Genomic DNA, 20,102 nt, shown 5'->3' with positions numbered 1-20,102 from the left:
GCCCGCCATGTTCAGCTTCATTGCATAGCGCGAGGCTGTGTTGGCCGCATGTTTAAGAGCATTATCTGATACTCAAAGGAAAGAAGCCTTCCTATATTCAAAGGCAGCGCACCATGGCCTCTCTTATAGCGGGTTTGGTGATCGCAGTCATCGCTTTCATTGGGTTATCAGGAGGAGCAATCACACCACATGCCATGCTCGCCGCAGAAGACGAATTCACGACTGCTCTATCGCTGAGTAATTACGATCTCTCTGAGTTTACTTCATACAATTTCAGTACCCTCTACACGAATATAGATGGTTTTGATGGATGCTCCAAAGCCCAGCGCACCCAAATCTACTCCGGATGGCAGCAGTCATGGAAAATCATGAACCATATATACTGGGTAGCTCATAAGGGAATCGACTACAATGAGTATGTTGCACTCGAGTTCCTGGCCCCGCCACTCTGGAACCTCGACCAGAGGACTCAATTCAAAGAGATATTCACGAACCTCGCCACCATACAACCCGGCTGGTTCCCATCCTGGCTCGACTGGGAACTGTCCGTTCGCTGCGATGACCCAGAGTCAAAGTGTCCATCGCCAGTTCACGCGTATGCGCGCCAAAATGACAGCATATATGATGTGGCATATATCAACTTTTGCGAGGACTATTTCAGCTTACAGACCCTCGATGAGGTGATGCGATACACGAACCGAAGCGAATATGACGATCCCGACATTTTCGCCAATATGGACTTTTACTATGATAATCAGGCCCGCGTCTGGTTGCACGAGCTCTTACATATCGACTGGGTATCGAAGGCGAACCAGTATGGGAGCAATGATCACATCACCGATATGAAGGTCGGGTACAGAAATTCCGATGGAAGCACCACGTGGTTCAGTGCTTACGGGCCCTTGTTATGCAAAGCCTTAGGGCGCATTACATTCACTCCGGGTCTCTGGGTCATTCAGAACGCCGATAGCCTTACTATGTACGCTATCGCCAAATATGTCCAGGATAAGATGGGCGCGTACCCCCATCTCCCGTGGGCACCGGAACCGCCTTCATCCGTGGATACTTGTTCGTCCTCGTGGGCTACTCAGACTCCTACACCCACTTCTGCTTTCGAATCAGAAGAGCTATCTCAACTGTTACTCATGCCGCAATGACTTACAACAATGCATGGGTGGACGGGAGACCCCGCCGTTTTCCAAGTAGCTTAGGCGATCAAGTTAGTGCGACATATTAATACTGCATATAACTTCGTCAACAGGAGAACGGGCAAAAATGAAGAACTGGGATCCACGGGGCATGTACAAGAAATCAACTACGAGCGTTCTTACTAGTCAGTAGGTGTTAGGAATAGCTTCATTTCCTATATTACGGTATTTGGCGGATGCAACTGATTACGTGATGGAACATGGATCCTGTAGTTATATAGCAAAGTTCGCAGCCTGATGGCCTCGTCTGCCGGTGGCCGGGATGGTGCAGTGATAGTCACCTTGACTAACACTGAAAAGATATTTGAGAGGTAGAAGACCCTATTATCTATGATAGAATTGATCAATCAATCAATCAGTCAATCAGTGGCCTCGTCTGCCGCAGGCGCTTAGTCGAAGTGCTCCAAGGGTGCTGCATCTGTGCGAGGCTTGGATCAATCAATCAGTGATGATTATTTCTTCGTTAACGTCAAGCAAGACCGAGCAGACTCGCCTCATGATCCAACGTCCGCTCTAAATCCTCAAAAATACTCCTCTCACTAGGCTTCCACCCCAACAGCCTCGCCGCCCTTTGCGCAGACCCCAAACTCGTCGTACTCATATTCATATGCCCACCATACCAAAACCGGAAAACCTGCTCCTGAGTAAGTGACTCTGGCTCCGGAGAATCAAAGTATCCTTTCGCATAGCCCAACTTAGTCACAGCCTGGATAACCTCGCCCCAGACGAATTGCCCCTGCTCCGCGAAATAATATCCATCTTCATCCCACAGCGCTTGTCCATCCTGCCCCTCACGCCCTTCCACAGCCGCCTCCGTCAACAGCACATACATCTCCGAGATGTCCTGTGTATGGATCATATTCCAGACATTCTTGTTTCCCTTGACAGTGAACGCCTGTCGACGGCGCAAATACACATTCAGCAGACGGGGCAGTTGAATCGATCTAGTTGGCAACGGGAACCGCGACGGACCGTACACGGTTGGCGGGCAGACGATGGCGGTTCGCACGAGACCTGGATATCTTCGATGGGCTTCGAGAATGGCCAGGTCGACGTCGCGATGCGCCGCCCAGTCGGGGAGGAAGTCGGTGGCCTCGTTGCTGCTGCTGCTGCTGTTGTTGTTGTACTCTGGACGCACACGCGTGAGTTGCCGGACGCCCGTCCAGTCGTTATAAGGGCGCGGCATATACTTGCCCCAAGTGTTGGGGTTGGCTTCCATCTCCCAAGCAATGATCTTTGCCCCGGAGGTGTGGATCACGTAGCCGGGTGTGGTGCGTCGAGATAGGCCTCGGACTATAGCCTCCGCGGCGGGGAGATGGTCACAATTTGCGAAGTCTATCCATGCATTGATTCCATTAGCTTCGTTATGCAATAAGGATTTTAGTGTAGATTGTGACGGAGTCCTGAACAACAGGTTGATAAGATGGGGACATACTAAGCACGACATCAGCCTTTTCACTCTCGGCTTCAAGCAGCTCTATATCGTCCAGGCTGCCATGAACAATTTTGACGAATGGGTAATGTTGCTCCACAACACAAGCTTTCTTCTCGTCGCGGACGAGCCCGACAACTTCCCAGTCGGCATGGCGCTCGGAGAGAATGTGTAGGTAGTCGCCGCCAATGAGGCCAGTTATGCCGGTACTTTATGTGAGGCATGTGTTTTAGCGAAGGTGATCAATTGTGAGTGGGCGATTGGATGTCTTACACGAAGATTCTAGGCATTGTGAGCGGAGTTTATTGCGTAGGAAGTCAATCCGTGAGGCTTGTGGTTGCTTTCTTAAGTCTCTGTTATTTTCCTGGTAGCTTTCTTACTTTATGTGGTTACCAGTTTCTATCTCATAAAGCCTCATGTATCTAGGGGCCCACTGTCTTTAAATCGATCATGTTTCTGTCTGGGGTTGGCGGGTGCAGTGAGGAACATTTGTCAGAATTGGGGCAGATATTCGGGGGTGTGGATCTCTCCGTTGGGGCAGATATGGGGCCTTGGAGGGTACCTTCATGGAACTTTTAGTAGATATAAGCCTTTACATACTTGTCATATTCATCATATACTATCATAAAACCTCTCTATTCCACCCAACTAACAGCAGTCTCGCCATATTACTTGGTGAGTGCCATCAACCCACCCACCTTCTGGCTGTTAAGCCACCCGCGGGAGGTTACACCTAGTACGACAACACAATATATCTAGCAACGCCGACGAATACGAAAAGGCACCTTGGTTACTGGCTTGCGGACCCCGAATCCAAAGCGGCGGGAGTCAAAGTGTGGAACTGGATCCAGAAGCTCCACATCGAACATGGTGACCATCATGGCAGTTGTGAGTAACATGATCCGTTTGGCTAGAAGACGACCAGGACATGCATTCTGTCCTCCTGTATTGCGAGCATCGTCAGCTGTTTAGATCCAATACAGGTCGTGGATGATGATCGGCATGCCACCTTCACAGTGGCATAAAGAAACCCCGGGCTTGGAGAGAAGAATTCAGCTTACTTACCCCCATAAGGAATCCAGATACCTTCAAGACCCTGAACAGTAAACTGCTCACCCGTACTATCTGAGTCCTTAACTCTCATCTGCTCCATCATGAATTCGTACGGAGCTGACGATGGCTTCAAAGGCCCACTTTGTGGGTCTTGCGGATCGACAAGAAACCGCCGCCCCCAAAACGTGTCGAGTGGGTACTGCCCGTCGCGAGTGTTCCACACTTCATCATCAGTATGCGCTAGTGCAGTGTTGATCAGGATCAACTTGTCGGGCTGGATGACGCCTTTCCCGATATGTAATGGTTGGTTGGGGGAGCAGCGCGGGACGTGGATCTGTACCCCGTATCGCAGGGTCTCTGCATATAATGAAAGTAAGAGGGGTTTCTTGCTGATTTTGTCCATGTTGAATTGCAGAGATTCAGACTCTGACTGGATGCTGTCGCTCAGAGAAGAGCGGAGTTCGGTTACTAGGGAGTTGTCGCTGTATAATTGTGTGCAGAGTGTCATGGTGGATGGAACGACGTTCGTGATAGAACTGAGATCTGTTAGCATAATGTTCAGCTTGGGGATGGTTCGCAGAGAACACGTACGCCCATATAAGAGCAAGATCCGTCGAAGCTACCGATCGAAGATCCTGCTCGTCGATTCCTAGCAGCATCTTATGGCGTTCGCGCATCATCGCTGAGCCCCAATATGGATCACCTTCCCCAAGATCGGCAGCGTTATTCTCTGAGAGTTCAGTTGCTTGTTTGTGCCACTTCATTATCCCACGCAGTACTTCATCCCGTAGCCGGTAGCCCTCAGGGATCAACCAGGAAGGTAACCGCTTGGCCATGGACATGATGTACTTATCATATTGCCACAACGTCCGATGAAACCCTGGGGTCTCAGTGAGTAGAAGAGGGCCGAATAGAGCCTCCAGAATAGCTGTTCCCAAATGGTCCTCGAAGAACTCCGTCAGATCATCCACATGAGTCCAGCTAGGCCCTATCGGTACAGCCTTCTCCAGCGAGGACTTTATGGCGGCATCAAACCGCTCTGCTGTATGGCCGAGACCATTTCCGAGAAGGCCGTGGAAAAGGTTCTCATGGGTATGGTAGCCAACACGGCGATTGGGTGGGATGCTGCTACCAGGGATGGGCCGTTCCCGGGACCCCGACGTGTCTGAGACGTAGACATCGACGGCCTTCTGATCCATGCCACAGCAGTACTTGAGGACCACGCCATAAGCTCGGGTCACTGTGAGCTTGGGGTTGCTGAAGATGGAGGTGATGTTTTTCTGTCCTTGGACTAGATAGACTTCATCGTTCAACAGGCCTACACGCAGTGGCCAGCGACCCTGACAGAATCGGCTGTTTGCTGTTCAGCATGAGCTTTCTTAGAGAGGAACATGGTGAAGTGGCTTACGCGGCCCGAATGAAGAAATTGGGTCCATCAAATACGAAGGAAAAGGTACTTCTAACGAGTGGGATCGTGTACGGCACGGTCAGCGGTGCAGCATCAAGCTTCTTATTGAATCCTCGTGACCGTGCAGACAAAGCGCGGAGGATGAAGAAGATTAATGCAAGGGCAGCGGCAGCGGCAGCGCCAGGAACAATCACAGGATTCATGGTGTGGAAAGTCAAAATGTCTGATGTTTGAGACGGAATCCGTGGCTGATGCTTGCCACTATTTAATCCGCTGCTTCTCTTCCCTCAAAGTTTGAGGATAACCGCGTGAGCAGAGGCTGGAGCAGAATAGAAAGGTGCGGATAACATAGCGGGTAGAAGCCAAAAAAGAATTAATGAATAGGAAACTAAGAATAACAATCAAACGAAGAGGACAAACCAATACGAAGTATTATTAAGAGTGAGAAATAAGTGGCACAATCGAATGGACAAATGAAACCCACAAACGAGAAACTTGGCAAGGCTGAATGACTACCGGTTGTCTCATGCAAGTATGGCGAGTGTTCATCCTGATTCTGACATAAAACTTCGTGGCTATGAGCTTGGGCTGTACAAAGGCCCGAGAGTCCTTCCCGCTCCTCCACACCCTCTCAGACGCATTACTATCTGATTGGGACCAAGATGAATCCCTGACTCGCTGGCTGCAACTGCAAGGCTTTTAAGTTCCGCCCCCATTATCAGTCGGGGTTTGGCTGCATTAGGGCTTACTCTGCAGCATGGTGTCCTGCAGATGGGAAAACAGGCAATCGTAAGCCGGAATTCCCGCGTGAGCAACGAAGCGTGGCAGTCTGAGGAGAGTTCCCCGCCTCCTTCGAGGAACGGCGAATTATTTCTGGGTCATCTTTTATCAATGTGGCTTCCGCAGACTGCTCGACCAACTCAGGTACTACGGGTATTCCCTCGCATCACTCGCATCCACCATGGCTGGGAGCGCTTTCACAATGCATGCTAAGGTCTCGAAGCCGGCATTTCTGGTACGTGAATCCATGTTATACATGGAGTATTCTCCACTGAGTCCGCACTCACATTTCTGATCGGACATAACAGGGCCTCCTCTGGACATTCACTTGTACCTCGTTCCTGTTCGTCGTGTTCCGTGTCGTTGTCCGATATGGATCATTCAAGCGCCTCTATCTGGATGATTTCTTCGTGCTGCTTGCATGGGCAATCATGCTGACTACTGCCATCATCTGGCAGATCGAGGGACAAGCGCTGTATGCGATGTATGCGGTCAGCGAGGGGAAGCAGCCTTACACCCCCGACATTCTCCCCAAGTTCGGGCACTTTATGCGTTTCGTTGCACCGCTCACCATTCTGTTCTACTCGGGATTATGGTGTGTCAAGTTCTCGTTCTTGACCTTCTTCTACCGACTGGGTTCCAAGGTCAAGAGCCACCGGATCTGGTGGTATGTGGTTCTATTCTGCACCGTGGCTGTCTGGATGGCCTCGGTCGCCGATATCGACTATCGATGCAGTTTTGGGGGACTGGAATATACCATCAGTAAGTTATCTCCTGATGATAAATACCGGTATAAATGTATTGATATCTTTATTCAGCACAATGCTCTAATCTCTATCATGTACACTTTGAAAATCGTACATTCTGGGCGAACTGTGCAGGGGATGTAGTGACCGATCTGATGAGTGAGTACCATTCCCCTAACAATATATACAACTCAACAACGGCGTATAGCTAACATTCCTTTTACACTCTCAGTTCTATCCATCCCCGTGCTCATCCTCTGGAAAACACGCATTACATTCACAAAGAAGCTCATCTTACTGAGCGTCTTCTCCGTGACCATCGTGGTCATGGCGATCGCCATCATCCGGGTCGTCGTGAATACCTCCCTCGATGAACCTGTCGATATCTCCTGGTTGTACCTGTGGAGCTTTATTGAAATGGGAACTGGTACGACCACATCCATGCTCTCCGTCCAAAATCCCACTAACATCTCCCCAGCGATCATCATCTCCTGCGTCGCCTCCTTCCGCCAGCTCTTCGTGACATCCCAAAACCAGCATCTCTTCGGCAAAGTGGCCTACCATCCGCCCAATAACCCTCTCCTCAACAGCATGCGAAATGGCTATCGACGCACCCAGTCCGGTCCGGGCGTCGAGGGCGATGGTTCGTCGCAGAGAAGCGGTACTGGTCCGAAGATACTTCCGCTGGATCTTGTGCATGTGCGGAATGAGATTGATGTTGAGAGTGCTCCGGCGAGTCGAAATCATTCTCGTGAGGATCCGTGGAATTGAGGGGTTTTCTTGGGACCTGTAAATTGACCTGGTTTATGTTTGGACCGTTTATGGCTTGTTTTTGTGGGCTGGTTGGAGTATATATATTATTGTGAATATAAGATGTCCTTGTTTGTCATTTTCTTCGCTTGATAGTATAATGTCTTTGTTGGGAAGGCTTTTTGGAGATAATCTCACGACTGCTTGCATAGATCAAACTTTTCCTTCGAATAACAACATTATTCACTTGTCCAGAGTGGATAGACTTCTATCCACTGTCACTAGTTAACTTGTACAGAGATCGAACCGATACATGTAATATATATATTTTTTTCCTCCATATATCGACTGTCTATATATTATCACAGGCAACCCATTCCATTCATACTCCTCTGAGTCCCTCCATCTCCCATCAACTACACAACACTTACACCTACCTACCTACCTCACTTCTCCGACTCCGTCTCCACCCCATTCACTACCACCTCCTGCTTCACAATCTCCCTCTCCCCCTCCTCCTCCGCCTGCCTACTCCTCGCCACCCTCTTCGCATCCAACCACTCCATCCCCAACGTAAACGGCACCGCCGCCGCCACCAGCGCAACCGACAAGATCATCGTGCGCGAGATCCCCTCATTCCAAATCTCCCGCAAAAACGCCAGATCCGCTGCCGTGGGCGCAAGGGCCTGGAGATTAGCGGCGCCCGCCTCGAAGACATCATGGCTGGTTAAGCCGGCGATTTGACCATTTAGCTTTTCGGTAATGGTGCTGAGGACTACGGTCTGGCCCATGGCGATAGCTATGGCTCTGCAGTCGGATTAGTTAGTTTGAATTTAGGTTTGTTCCAAGACAGGCGAGGTACGTACCCGCCTAATTGGTAAAAGAGTACGGCGATGGCTGTCATCGCGGTTAGTGTTGGGGCTGATGGCTGATGGCTGATTATCGGAGAATTGTGATGGGGGCGAGGAGGCTAGGGAGATACACGTACCATTACCCATTGGAAGATCTTCTGCACTGTGTGCCGTGTTTGGGAAAGAGAGTGTCAGCTTGGCTTAGCTTGGCTTGGCTTCGCTTCTTCCGTCATGTCTCGGGGAAATTCTGTGCGAACGTGGCGGACGTAACGGTGTGCATAATGTGGGGAGTGGGGGCAGCTGAGATAAACTTACGAAAGGGTGACTTGGATGGCAGTGTAGGGAAGCTGCATGGCTAGTCCCAGGCCAAGACCAGTGACGACCAGATAAGCCGCCCATTGTACCGTGCGGGTGTGCGGGTGTAACTGTGTCAGGAGGGCCGTTCCCACGATGCAGATTAGGTCACCGGCAAGGATGTAGGGGACCTGAAATGCGGAAGTAAGCGAGAAGTACACTGTAGAAGAAGGAGGGTCGCCTAGAGTGGTTTGGGGGCCAGGAAACTGGGTTGCAGTATGGAATAGTCTTTTGTTGGTCACTCACATAATGCCCCCATTGTTTGACCACCGCCCCGATAATGACCAATGCGACCATCTCCGTCAGCATCAGGGGAATGAAGTTGACCCCGCTGGAGACGGGACTGATTCCGTGCACGGCCTCGAAATAGAACGGCAGGAAATAAGTATCCTGAGGCTGTGTCAGAAAAAGATAGATCATCGTGTATGCAGCAGGGTTTGACGATGCAAAGACCAAGGCAGACAGCTGTCTTACCAGATAAGTGGATCCGCCGAGGAAGAAGAGAACCATGGCACTGGTGAAGACGCTCCGGCGGGAGAAAACCCGCAGCGTGATGAGGGCCCGCTCCTGGCGCTTCCACTGGACGAAGATGAAGAGCAGAGCTAAGGCAGCGGAGCCGACGAGCAGACCAATAACGGTGGAAGAGGACCACGGCTTCGTCTGGCCCCCCCATTGTAAGGCTAAGAGTAAGCAGCAGACGGCCGCCAGAAAAAGGGCACAGCCAACAAAATCCATGCTGGCCAGCTTTGCACGCAGCGGTAATTGCCGATCTTTGGTTGCCTGACCTTTGATTCGGAGGAAGAGGGTCAGGCCGCCAAGCACAACGGCACCGAATGGCAGGTTGCTGAATGCGCATCAAGGTATCCACCACGTTAGCTGAGAAGCGGGGATTATCGAGACTTCGATAAGAGAGAGTGAGGGGGGCGATGAGGGGGCGATGAGGGGGATACGCTTACATCCAGAAGCACCAGCGCCATGTGGCGTGTTGAGTGAAGGCTCCACCCAGCGGGGGTCCAACACAGACCGTTATGACAAACACGCTAATGACAATTCCCATGTACAGTGGGCGCTTTTCCAGCTGCACCACCTGTCCAATGATGCTGAGAGCGCCCTGGAGCACGCCAGCGGCCCCGAGGCCAGCGACGGCGCGACCCACAATAAACATGGGCGAGGAGTTTGCTGCTGCGCACAGGATCGTGCCCACTGTGGACCGGATCAGTCAGAAATAAGCTTGTTCTAGTGTGAACAGACCATGGGGGCGGAAAACAGGAGCACGGTGCGGCTAGTCGCTCACCCTCAAAAATGATGATAGACAGGCGGTAGACAATATCCGTGGGGAATAGGCGATAGAAGCATCCGTAGACGGGCTGAAACGCCGTCACCGTCAGCAAATAGCCGGTCCCATACCAGGCCACATCGTCCAATGCGCGGAAATCGGAGGAAATCTGCGGCAGAGCCACATTGATGATATTGGTGTCCAAGGCAATCAGAAAAGATCCAAAGAATAAACAGGTAATGACAACGCCGAGCCTCCATCCAGTGAGAAATTGAGGCTCTTTGGTAGAATCGTCAGTGGCAGCCATCTCGACGGTGGTTGTGGTCCTGGTGGTCGTGCTCGGCGCGGATGATGTGAATTGACTTGAGGCTGAAAGGAACTCATCTGTAATGCGGTTCGAATGAGAGACTGGGCGCTGGATATTAATCAAGTGAACAGTTCCTTGTTTGTCGGGATACACCTGCTTGCCATCGAAGATCGCAGGGAAGATGAGATGATACACAGCCGCGTAGAGACTTGGTCTAAAATGACCTACCCTCCATCCAGCACATTCATTGGGATCGGCATCGTGCATCCATCAAATACCGCCGCGCAGTCAGTTGCGCCTATCAGATTCAAGGAACCGGGACGGACCGTATATCCGCTATGAATTACCCGCTGTTTATACCTGCCATACGCTCTTGTGACACGAGGCAGACAAGGCCATACGTAAGTTACGCACCCGCCAAGTTGTCGCTGCTGCCATGCGGCCAAGTAGGGCTATGTCGGAGAATTCACAGAAGTTGAGTGGTGGTTGGTGAGTCCGACAGCCTTGCAAGTGCCGTGACTGAACTCAATGGGAATCTATCTCACGGTACCTGCTATCCTCCGAAGGAATAAGGCGCTTGGATGTATTGATGGGGGCTGAGATGATGACCGTCGGGAAAAGGAGATAAGTAGTATTCAGCTTTCCTCAGACTCATTGCCAGTACGGATTTGTTTTACTAGTAACATCTAGACTGCTTTTCCTCCTCTCCACAGCTATACTTTGTCATATCGCAGTTATGGCATATCGAATTATTCCCTCGCGGGGTTTCCCTACTCGATTCACGCAATTGCGGCCACACTATCAACTCTTGCCATCTCTTCATGCTAAATACAGGTATCCCCGAGCTTATTCTTCCTTACCCAAACCTCCCACGAATGAAGTCACACAATTGCTCGAAAGAGTCCAAAGTACCACCAAAGTCTTCTTGGATTTCATAAGAAGCCAAGGCCTTCCAGAGCCCTCCTACCAGAATGGCGATGGCCTCCACCCCGCTCAGCCGCTGCCGCAAGAAGTGCAGGAGGCGAGGGAGGGTGCCATTGAAGCAACCTACGAGCTTCACCACCTTATGCTGGGTCCGCTGGGGCTATTGTTCAGCTGTCCTGGAGAGGTGCGTTTCTCTCTCCCATCACATTACAGCTGTACCTTACTAACGTTCATTTGTACAGCAATTGATGCTACTCAGCCTGCAATACATTTATCGCCATCAAATCGCCACCCACGTACCCTTAGACGGAACCACAACATTCGAAGAGCTATCCAAAACAACCGGGCTCAATAAAAAAGACCTCTCCCGCTTCCTCCGTGTCGCAATCAGCCGGCATGTCTTCTGCGAGCCTACGAAAGGCGTCATCGGACACACCGCTGCATCCAAGCTCCTCATCAATAACCCCATGGTCGAAGCCTGGATTCAAAATATCGCGCAGGAGTTCTGGCCTGCCTTCACACGCACCGTCGAAGCAACCGAGAAGTGGCCAGGGTCTGAAGAGCCAAACGAGACCGTAAGTATACCTCCATCCCCCGCAATAAGTAACTGTACTGAATGCCATATTTTCTACAGGGCTACTCCATCGCCCACGGAACCAACTCCCACCCCTTCGACGAAATCCGCAAAGACCAACGTCGCCACCAACAATTCATCACCGCCATGCGATTCTCCCACCTCCACCCAGCCTACCATCTCTCCCACCTCCTGAACAACTACAACTTCGACCGCAGCAGCAACAACAATAGTAGCACCACAATCGTCGACATCGGCGGTTCCAACGGCGAAGTCAGCATCGAAATCGCCACCCGCTACCCCAACATCCAATGCATCGTCCAAGACCTCCCCGACACCATCGCCGGACTCGCCGCCAACGTTCCCCCAGCCCTTTCCGACCGAGTAACCGGCATGCCGCACGACTTCCTCGAAGTCCAGCCTGTCCACGGCGCAGATGTCTATCTCCTGCGATGGATTCTGCACGACTGGTCGGATAAATACGCCATTCAGATTCTGCGGAATCTGACACCTGCGTTGAAGAAGGGGGCTCGTGTTGTGGTTAATGATGTTTGTCTGCCGGAGCCGGGGCAGGTTGGGCCGATGACGGAGCGGTATTTTCGGTAAGATTTATTGATTTCATTGGTTGTGTTGGTAGAGGCTAACGGTTGATGTGTAGGTATATGGATATCTCGATGAAGGCGTTTAATAATGCCCGCGAGAGGGATGTCGAGACGTGGGAGAGTTTGTTTGTCGAGGCGGATTCCCGCTTTCGCTTCTTGGGGGTGACGGTGCCGGAGGGGGCGAGGATGGCCATTATTGAGGCGGAGTGGGTGGGGGAGTAGATGAGGATGTATTTATTTAGGAGTCATCTTTATATGTTCAATAATGCGATTGACAATCTTGATTTGGAACAACTAGTTGTCGGTTTAGTTCACTGGCTTTGTGAAATCATTGATATGAAGTGGTGTTGAGGAAGTACAACTGAATCACCTGTTAAGATATGGATACGCTACTTGATAGTTGTTCTTCGAGATTCCTTGATTAATCTTTTTCTTGATTATACCTTAGAAAGGGCATAATCACAATGCTCGAAATCATCCTATCCCCCAGGCCTGTGCATCTTGGTAAGGCTCTAGACGGAACATTATAAATTGAGCTCTTCGAGTGCTCTACTGGTATGATCACATTTTTTTTCGTATATATCACTGTACTAGCAACGTCCATCCAATATAGATCTACTCTACTATATAGTACATTAGGCACTAAAATACCTCCAACTCCAACCAAAACCAATTGTTTACACCATCCGCCCAATATTGATAGATAAACCCTCACACCCGACGACACGCCAAACGGACCTGATCCGCGTCCGTCATACGCAGAAGCAACTGCAAATCCACGTCCTGCGTGGTCGCCAAGACCCTCGCGCGCGTCTCCTTGGGGCTTTCTCCAGGGTTGGGAACAGGGTGCACCCGATGACCCCGGAGCAGAGCCGCCATCACAGCCACGAACTCGACCTGCGAAAACTTATTGCCCGGGCAGTTTTGCGGTCCGTCCGACCATGGGAAATAGGTCGACCGGGATGGGGTGATGAGCTCCTCCGCGACATCGCCAGAGGGAGCAGCTGATTTGGTGATCCAGCGGGATGGTTTCCAGGTCAGCGGCTCGTCCCAGTACTGGGGATGGATGTGCATGTCGAGAAGACTGGGGTGGACTCCGACGTGAGGAGGGATTAGTATGTCTCTGTCGCCTAATTTGAGTAATTGGGGCTCGTCGTTGGTCCATTTGGGGAGGGATACGATGGGTGGGAAGAGGCGGAGGGTTTCGAGCTGTGGTATGGTGGTCAGTGGAAGCGAAACCTGTAAAAGAGGGCAAAATGAAGGATAGGGAGAGATGTAATCAAAATAAAAATGGGGATGGGAGGGGCATACCAGGACGGCGCGACAACGAAGCAGTCGCGGAAATAATTCACCATAATGCTCCTTGATGTTGTCTTCGTCAAGCCCTTGCAGCTCCTCGGCCACCCAGTCTTGGATTTCCGGGTACGCGGCCAGCAAAAGCAAGCCAAAGCTCAACGTATTAGCGGTTGTGTCATGGCCCGCAAAGTTGATAACGAAGATATTCCCAAAGATCTCATCCACGGTGAGTCCTTTCGGTGGTGAGCCACTTGTCTTGGTTTTCTCCCCATCCACCTTCTGCTTCAGATCCATGGCGCGAACAAAGGAAGTCATCAGGCCTCCGCTACCCGCACTTCCGGTGTTCAACGCTTTAGTTTCTTCGTCCAGCATCTGGACCATATACTTCTTGAAATCGTTGGCTGCCTTGCCCAGATGATGCCATGACTCGGGTGCAAACGGCAGAGTGAGTAATTTGCGAGGCATCACCATGAGGAGGATACAGTTATCCAGCACAGTCTGAAGCGCGTCGCGGTAGCCATCTGATTCATCGTCCGGAGTAGCAGATGCACCATGCTTGACTTCATGCTCTTTGGCACTGTGGAAAGGGAACGATTTGCGGAATCCGGTGGCGGCCAGGACATTCAAAGAGAGCGTCCGCGGGTCCTTTGCGACACTGGGAATGTGCCCATCCACCGAAGAGTCCCAGACCTGCAACATCTGGCGGGTCTGCTCCACACTCTCGTCCCAGACGAAGGACATGGCGTTTTCATTGAACGGCGTGGCGAGGACCTTTCGGTGCCGAGGCCAGTCATTCCAGCTAGCTGTCGAGATGCATGGTCCGTACACTTCCAGTACCTCTATATGTAGAACCTGGTTAGCAAGTCCCTACTGGAAAGAAAAGGCATCGCATTCTATCACAGTAATTCGGACATACTGTACATTTGACTAGGTCGGATAAAGTCGGTGCGTCGCTGGAAAATGTCATGAATGGCATTCGGATCCGCGACGTTGATGTAAATATCGCGAGGAGTCACCAGCGCCCACATGGGACCGTAGCGTTGATGAGACTCGCCGCGATCGGCAAAGTACCATCCACGGCGGGAGTAGCGACCGAAGCTGTAATTGCGCCAATTGATGGGAAGCTTGTTCAGCCAGGGCCAGACAATGGGATCAAGGACCATCCAGAGAACATTCTGAGGGTCGATGTACAGGCGCACCAAGGGGATACCCATGCTCGAAGCCCGACGGTAGTTAATCTCCAACGTCACCATGCTCCATGCCAGGTAGGCGAGGGCGAGTAGGCCCAATGCTTCGAAGAACATGGTGATAGCAGCAGATCAATGAACCGGACAAAGATCGATGTAACAAAGTTGAGGGAAGTACTGCTATCTGGAGTGCAGAGTGGGATTGAGTTGGGAGGATTGGTTAAGGATGAAGAGCGAACGGTAGAGATTGCGGAGGCGGATGAAAAAAAGTTCGGAGAACAGGAAGAAAGAGAAACGGATGGCTACGATGAAGGAAATATGCCTTGCTGATATTAATCGCATTCCATTGGCTCGAAAGGCACACAGCCTGCTCTGCTACCTGCATGAGGCGGTCATGAAACCTAACCCCCTACAAGGATATGTGATTCTCCTCATTTCCAGGGTTTGGGGGGAAGGAGAGGGCCGAGTGGAGGAATCAGAAACATCCGAAACCAAGCAAACAAAGAAATAACGGCCTGGAATCGTACAAGGTTAATACTTGGTCTTACAAAGTGCTTACTAGTGCTTACTTGACCCCTCATGCATGGGTCTGGATCGGACGGATGGCCGACGCTAAAAATGGGTCATCCATTATCGATCAGGGTTGGTGCGGAGGTGTCACAGCCTCACGTCTGAATACCGGGGAGATGCTTGTCCTTCTGCCTAATATAGTTGAGTCTGACATGGTTGGCAACTTATTGGTATGTTGAGTTGAATATTTATATAATATTTATAATTAAAAACATCGAGATGCTATATCCGCAGCGAACTGGAAGTTGCCAGAGTTCTGCCCTACTTTGATCATCCGAACTACTACCTCTCAATATAGTAACAAAGTCGTAGACAACTTTGGGATAGATACATTAGTGGTCCTGCATCGAGGATGGGGATCAAAGGAGGGTGGTGCGTTAGGAGCAATAACCACCGTCCGGGGGCCATCGAAGACTAGCGGCCGCTGTGTATAGCCTCAATGTTGTTGCTCCTGTGCGTCAGTATCTGCAATATCTGCACCTTAATTGAGTACAATAATATCTCTCTTAACGGGTTTTAGCCCCCAATTTCTTGCAGAAGTGTCTGCCATCATGCAACAACTTTCAGCCATCCTGCATGCATCAACAGCGTGTGGTATGACATGTGCGTGCCGCCTTGCGTAAGCGAAGTGTCTGCCGGTCGATTCAGTCGCGATTCGATGACTCAATTTACCCGAAGTCCATGCATGCTGTGTTGCGTGACATATAAAGAAACGCACTTGTATATTGCCACAATTTCAGTAAGCTATCCTCAGTATTACTGTCTTATCCTATTGGTCGATAAAGTTGACCTAAAGCAGCAATTTTTATGGCTTCGCAGGAGATATCTTAGACAACACACAACTACAATATGCATGGAGGCTTAGGCATCACCGACGACAGGGACTGAAATCATGGTTTGTCGCATACTCAAACAAGATACTATCACGTTTGTTTTTGTGAGTTGTTTGGATGTGTCATAATTGTCAGCCTAGTATAGTCATACCAGTTCAGGGATACTTTGACTTGAGGTAACGATGTGTCGTTGAAGCCATTATCACGCAGTCAGCTATTTCCTCTCAGCATCTTTGAGGAATCCAGCCTCATTGTGGTGACTGCTCTAATTACATCAGAAGGGTATTTTTGTGATTCATCTAGGCAAGAATAAACGTTTGGAACTGCGGCTTTGCATAGATCCAAACTCGGAGCCAGGTCTCTGCCAGCGCCACTCGTTTGCTAATCCCATTTTTGGTCTTCGCCACCATGAGCTGGATCCTCGGCTTTTCAGCAAACCTAAGAGCTTTCCCTGAAGAGTCGTACCATGTTAGATCTTCTTGGCCACTGTATCCCTGCCAACTTTTGTACGTCTCGTGATGTTCAAACCCCACGGGGTAAGTTTCAAACGACAGAGCTATCACGTCGAGCTGGCTAGTCCTACCACTTGTGAGCGTATTCGTGATTGAGTTCCAGTTTGCGGTGTGCGGCAGAAGCCACGCGATGATTCGCCCTTGTTGGTCCTGAAGATTGGGTTCGCCATATCCTTCTGTCGCGGGTACGATTCTGAGACGGAGTGACTGCGTGTAGACCATGACGCACCCAGGCTCACATTTGCACTGCAGGTGAGCGGGAAACTTTGAATGGAAATCCCGAACCATAAAGGTCTGTGGATCGATTCCTCGCGCAGCATTGCAAAGCTTAGCCAGAGATGACTGTTTGTCGCGGATAATCGTCAGGTATTGCTTCCAGGTTAACTCGGCGTTGTCTAGCTCCATTGGGATTGTCTCGGCAAAGCAGCCTTCTCTCCACGCCTGGATCAGTACAAGTGCACTGGAAAGATAGAATGGATACGCTATCGGGGGCACCTCTGCACGCCCAAGCGCCGAAGTATCCGAGATCACCTTGAAGGGCTGGGTCTTATTTTCAGGCGCAGGAATTGCGGAGAGAGCCATAGGAACCGTAATTGTTCTCAAGTCTTTCATATCGAACCTGATGCTACTAGTCGTTGACGACCAGGACCATGATGGAAATATCTCAGTTTCTTGGTTGGTCTCCTTGCGAGGATAGTATTTTCCATTATCAGTATACCAGCTCAGTGATTGAGTGAACGTGCCTAACGGCAGTCCGAAGTAGTGGTCAGAACCACAGGCAGCATGTAGTATACCCGCAAATGCTTGTAGGATGTCGGACTCAAAGCTGAGAGTTCTTTTGGTATACAGTCGAACAATGTCTTGGTAAGAACCCAAAGGTATCTTCACTTTGCTGCTGAATGCGACATTCCCACGTTCATCATCAGTCACGAAATTCCTGCCCGAGCACTCATAAGTGAGCATCGTTTCGGAAAACAGCAGCAGCCGCGGTGATAACGTTGATTCCTGAAAGGTCCAACCTCGAGTCATCCATTTCGACCGGCGGAGAATACTGTCGTAAGGCTCACATCCACCTAGAAGATAGAGACCCTGCGTTCTGCCACTCCGCCGTGAAACCCGCTGCCTGGCACCAACTCCGGAAAGTCCGTGATTAGCATTGGTGCCTGCCAGATCCACCAGCGTCACATATGAATTCCCATATATTTCACCCATGGCGTTCAGATGAAGGGCCTTTTTCGCCATGTCCTCATCTTGCAATATGCACAGTTGATCTACCCATAGATATCTGACTCCCAGATGACGACAGACAGTCATAGCATCGCGAATCACGGCGGATAGCGAAACTTTGGTCTCTGACAGCGACCCTCGCTTCTCAAGGCTTGCGATGTTCGAGACAAGCGCTTGCGTGGAACCTTTCGTGTCGCCCCAAACGTAGCTCAAAGCGGCGTATTCGCAAAACGGCGGTGCTAGCACCACACACTGGTTCTCAGTGTCAATAACCCGGAATTGGGACAGGATAGACGGAGGAGTGTCTTTGTGACAAGACACCGTGTGATCCATGGTACCGAAATCGCAATTACCCAGCCATTGATATACTGTTGGCCAGTGAATTCGTTTCGCTGACATTTCTAGAGAAATCGATCCATTCAAGACTTCTTTACTAGCACTGCCCTCGTAAATATATTCTGAAACAGGGTACATTGGCAGAATTTAGCAGTGATCTCCAAAAATGTGAGATCATACGACGAGCAGCAACTCACCGTCCTTCCGAAGGCCGTCATCGATGCGGAGTCTTATATGAAACTCAAGACCCACTCGAGGCCATCCAGAGTGGCTTGAAGACCATCCGAATCCGACTATCAACTGGATCTTATCATCAGCGCGATAGCCATACATATTCTTGAGCCTGTCTGCATCTGGCGCAAATACGCGACAAGTCTCGCAATATCTGGAGCGCTGCTGCAATCCATCGCACGTTCCAAGTAATAATCGAACGCCATCGAGGTGTTGCAGGCTCTCGCAGCTATCCTTATAGCCACCCTCGCGCACGGACACAGATGGGCTATATTCACATATCCCGCAGCGCACAATATGGCCAAGCCTCATGTGCTTGCATACTTCACAAAGAGATCGACGGGACAAGAAATCGCATTTGTCACAGAGGTCATGGAAGCATAACCTCTTATATAACTGGATCTGAGCCTTTGTGTCTCCTGACGGATGGTGGGAGCAAGTGGTCTCGATCAAACAGTCACAGAGAAAGCAGGCCTCCTCAGGCTTGACCTCAATGTCATCAAGCGACAAAGAAAGAGTTTCCATTATGTTTTGATTCGCTGACCATGCCATCGTAACATGAGCTGGAGCATTATTGCAGAATAAGAGAAAGGAAATATGATTGCTCCTGCTTGACATGAATCCTCGAACTTTCATCGTGGGGTCAGCTCGATGTAAGATGATGTGGCACGGTTTTAGTGGCTTGACACATGGAATACTATAATGTGTTCAAAAGTCTCGGGACATCTGCTAAAACCAAATCATCTATTTTGAACGCCATTATTTCTACATGATTTGTTAGATAGGATTATTAGAAGGATTGATGTTAGTCCTAAGCTTTGATGTTCAAAGTCTAGCAATTTTTCAGGAGAGCTTCTTTATATTTGTTGATGTGAAACTGTACAAACTTAAATTCAGCTGGAATAGGAAAAATATATAATACAAAAATTTAGAGAAAGAAGAAAGGAATCTTTCGAGTTAATTTACATTTTTCGTTGAGTTCTCAATATATTCAATCTCTTGTAGTTCACGTCTTAGAAATAAAGATACCTAATCTATATTTAGTTAAGAATCTATGCCATATATTCAAAAAGGTTCTGTTGTTGGGATATTATAAACTTTTGATTGAGCCCGTCCAATTGGTTCACTATTTGATGCCGATCTCACTCCGCACTTTGGGGCTCATGACATAAAACTGACCGTTCTCTGTAGCGTAAAGACATAATGATCTTGCTAACTCTGCATCAAGCACCTCACTTTCCTTGTCAACTCAAGCCTTTGCTACATGTTTTGCCATTCAACCATCGGTACTGATGAAGTATTCCGGGTGTTTTTCCGCCAGCTCGATGGACCCTAGAAGCAGGGGTAGTAGTGCAACAAAACTAGTCATTGTCCTGAATACAGCCAGCGAGGAAGATATATACACCCTCAGGTAGGAACTTCGTCTGTTGGTATGCCAACAACTCTGTGTAAATGATGATAAAGACATGAATGCAATTAGCAAACGTTAAAAAGCAAAGAACGAGAGAAGAAAGGATAAAAATGAAGAGATAAACACATACAACAGAAGGGATTCGCTGGTGGTCACCCACCCAACTACTAACCTCCCGGCGTGTGGCTTAAGTACGGCTGAGCGGACGGGAAGCCCTGTTTTCCACACCCTGTG

General features: G+C 50.0%; 8 protein-coding genes across 8 annotated transcripts; 3 read left to right on the top strand and 5 right to left on the bottom strand.

Moving 5' to 3' along the window:
* Nucleotides 1-113: 113 nt before the first annotated feature.
* On the top strand, nt 114-1,157 carry ASPBRDRAFT_32123 (uncharacterized protein; the record flags this gene model as incomplete). The annotated part of the gene is made up of 1 exon (XM_067622982.1): nt 114-1,157. One exon carries the CDS (start codon nt 114-116, stop codon nt 1,155-1,157), a length of 1,044 nt encoding a protein of 347 aa, XP_067477507.1.
* Nucleotides 1,158-1,417: 260 nt separating this feature from the next.
* ASPBRDRAFT_652984 (uncharacterized protein) lies at nt 1,418-3,171 on the bottom strand. Its single transcript, XM_067628524.1, has 3 exons — nt 2,914-3,171; nt 2,644-2,849; nt 1,418-2,543 (listed from the first exon to the last, which is right to left on the bottom strand). Exons 1-3 carry the CDS (start codon nt 2,928-2,930, stop codon nt 1,678-1,680), a joined length of 1,089 nt encoding a protein of 362 aa, XP_067477506.1. The 5' UTR covers nt 2,931-3,171; the 3' UTR covers nt 1,418-1,677.
* Nucleotides 3,172-3,184: 13 nt separating this feature from the next.
* On the bottom strand, nt 3,185-5,667 carry ASPBRDRAFT_45548 (cytochrome P450). The gene is made up of 4 exons (XM_067625437.1): nt 5,102-5,667; nt 4,285-5,046; nt 3,706-4,229; nt 3,185-3,583 (listed from the first exon to the last, which is right to left on the bottom strand). Exons 1-4 carry the CDS (start codon nt 5,302-5,304, stop codon nt 3,396-3,398), a joined length of 1,677 nt encoding a protein of 558 aa, XP_067477505.1. The 5' UTR covers nt 5,305-5,667; the 3' UTR covers nt 3,185-3,395.
* Nucleotides 5,668-6,062: 395 nt separating this feature from the next.
* ASPBRDRAFT_130356 (uncharacterized protein) lies at nt 6,063-7,398 on the top strand (the record flags this gene model as incomplete). The annotated part of the gene is made up of 4 exons (XM_067618222.1): nt 6,063-6,116; nt 6,190-6,643; nt 6,700-6,786; nt 6,860-7,398. 4 exons carry the CDS (start codon nt 6,063-6,065, stop codon nt 7,396-7,398), a joined length of 1,134 nt encoding a protein of 377 aa, XP_067477504.1.
* A 425-nt stretch (nt 7,399-7,823) lies between these two features.
* Nucleotides 7,824-10,165, bottom strand: ASPBRDRAFT_129786 (MDR family MFS transporter; the record flags this gene model as incomplete). The annotated part of the gene is made up of 8 exons (XM_067618166.1): nt 7,824-8,184; nt 8,244-8,274; nt 8,366-8,391; nt 8,544-8,713; nt 8,829-8,972; nt 9,057-9,426; nt 9,539-9,785; nt 9,877-10,165. 8 exons carry the CDS (start codon nt 10,163-10,165, stop codon nt 7,824-7,826), a joined length of 1,638 nt encoding a protein of 545 aa, XP_067477503.1.
* Nucleotides 10,166-10,901: 736 nt separating this feature from the next.
* Nucleotides 10,902-12,487, top strand: ASPBRDRAFT_197939 (uncharacterized protein; the record flags this gene model as incomplete). The annotated part of the gene is made up of 4 exons (XM_067621153.1): nt 10,902-11,273; nt 11,332-11,664; nt 11,724-12,265; nt 12,322-12,487. 4 exons carry the CDS (start codon nt 10,902-10,904, stop codon nt 12,485-12,487), a joined length of 1,413 nt encoding a protein of 470 aa, XP_067477502.1.
* A 245-nt stretch (nt 12,488-12,732) lies between these two features.
* Nucleotides 12,733-14,400, bottom strand: ASPBRDRAFT_45542 (uncharacterized protein). The gene is made up of 2 exons (XM_067625433.1): nt 13,577-14,400; nt 12,733-13,474 (listed from the first exon to the last, which is right to left on the bottom strand). Exons 1-2 carry the CDS (start codon nt 14,300-14,302, stop codon nt 12,977-12,979), a joined length of 1,224 nt encoding a protein of 407 aa, XP_067477501.1. The 5' UTR covers nt 14,303-14,400; the 3' UTR covers nt 12,733-12,976.
* A 2,050-nt stretch (nt 14,401-16,450) lies between these two features.
* Nucleotides 16,451-18,289, bottom strand: ASPBRDRAFT_56951 (uncharacterized protein; the record flags this gene model as incomplete). The annotated part of the gene is made up of 1 exon (XM_067627658.1): nt 16,451-18,289. The coding sequence occupies one exon, from the start codon at nt 18,287-18,289 to the stop codon at nt 16,451-16,453; it is 1,839 nt and encodes a 612-aa protein (XP_067477500.1).
* Between the last annotated feature and the right edge of the window lie 1,813 nt (nt 18,290-20,102).

Source organism: Aspergillus brasiliensis (assembly GCF_001889945.1).
Source record: "Aspergillus brasiliensis CBS 101740 unplaced genomic scaffold ASPBRscaffold_9, whole genome shotgun sequence".
Lineage (NCBI taxonomy): Eukaryota > Fungi > Ascomycota > Eurotiomycetes > Eurotiales > Aspergillaceae > Aspergillus > Aspergillus brasiliensis.
This window is presented reverse-complemented; position numbering and strand designations above follow the sequence as displayed.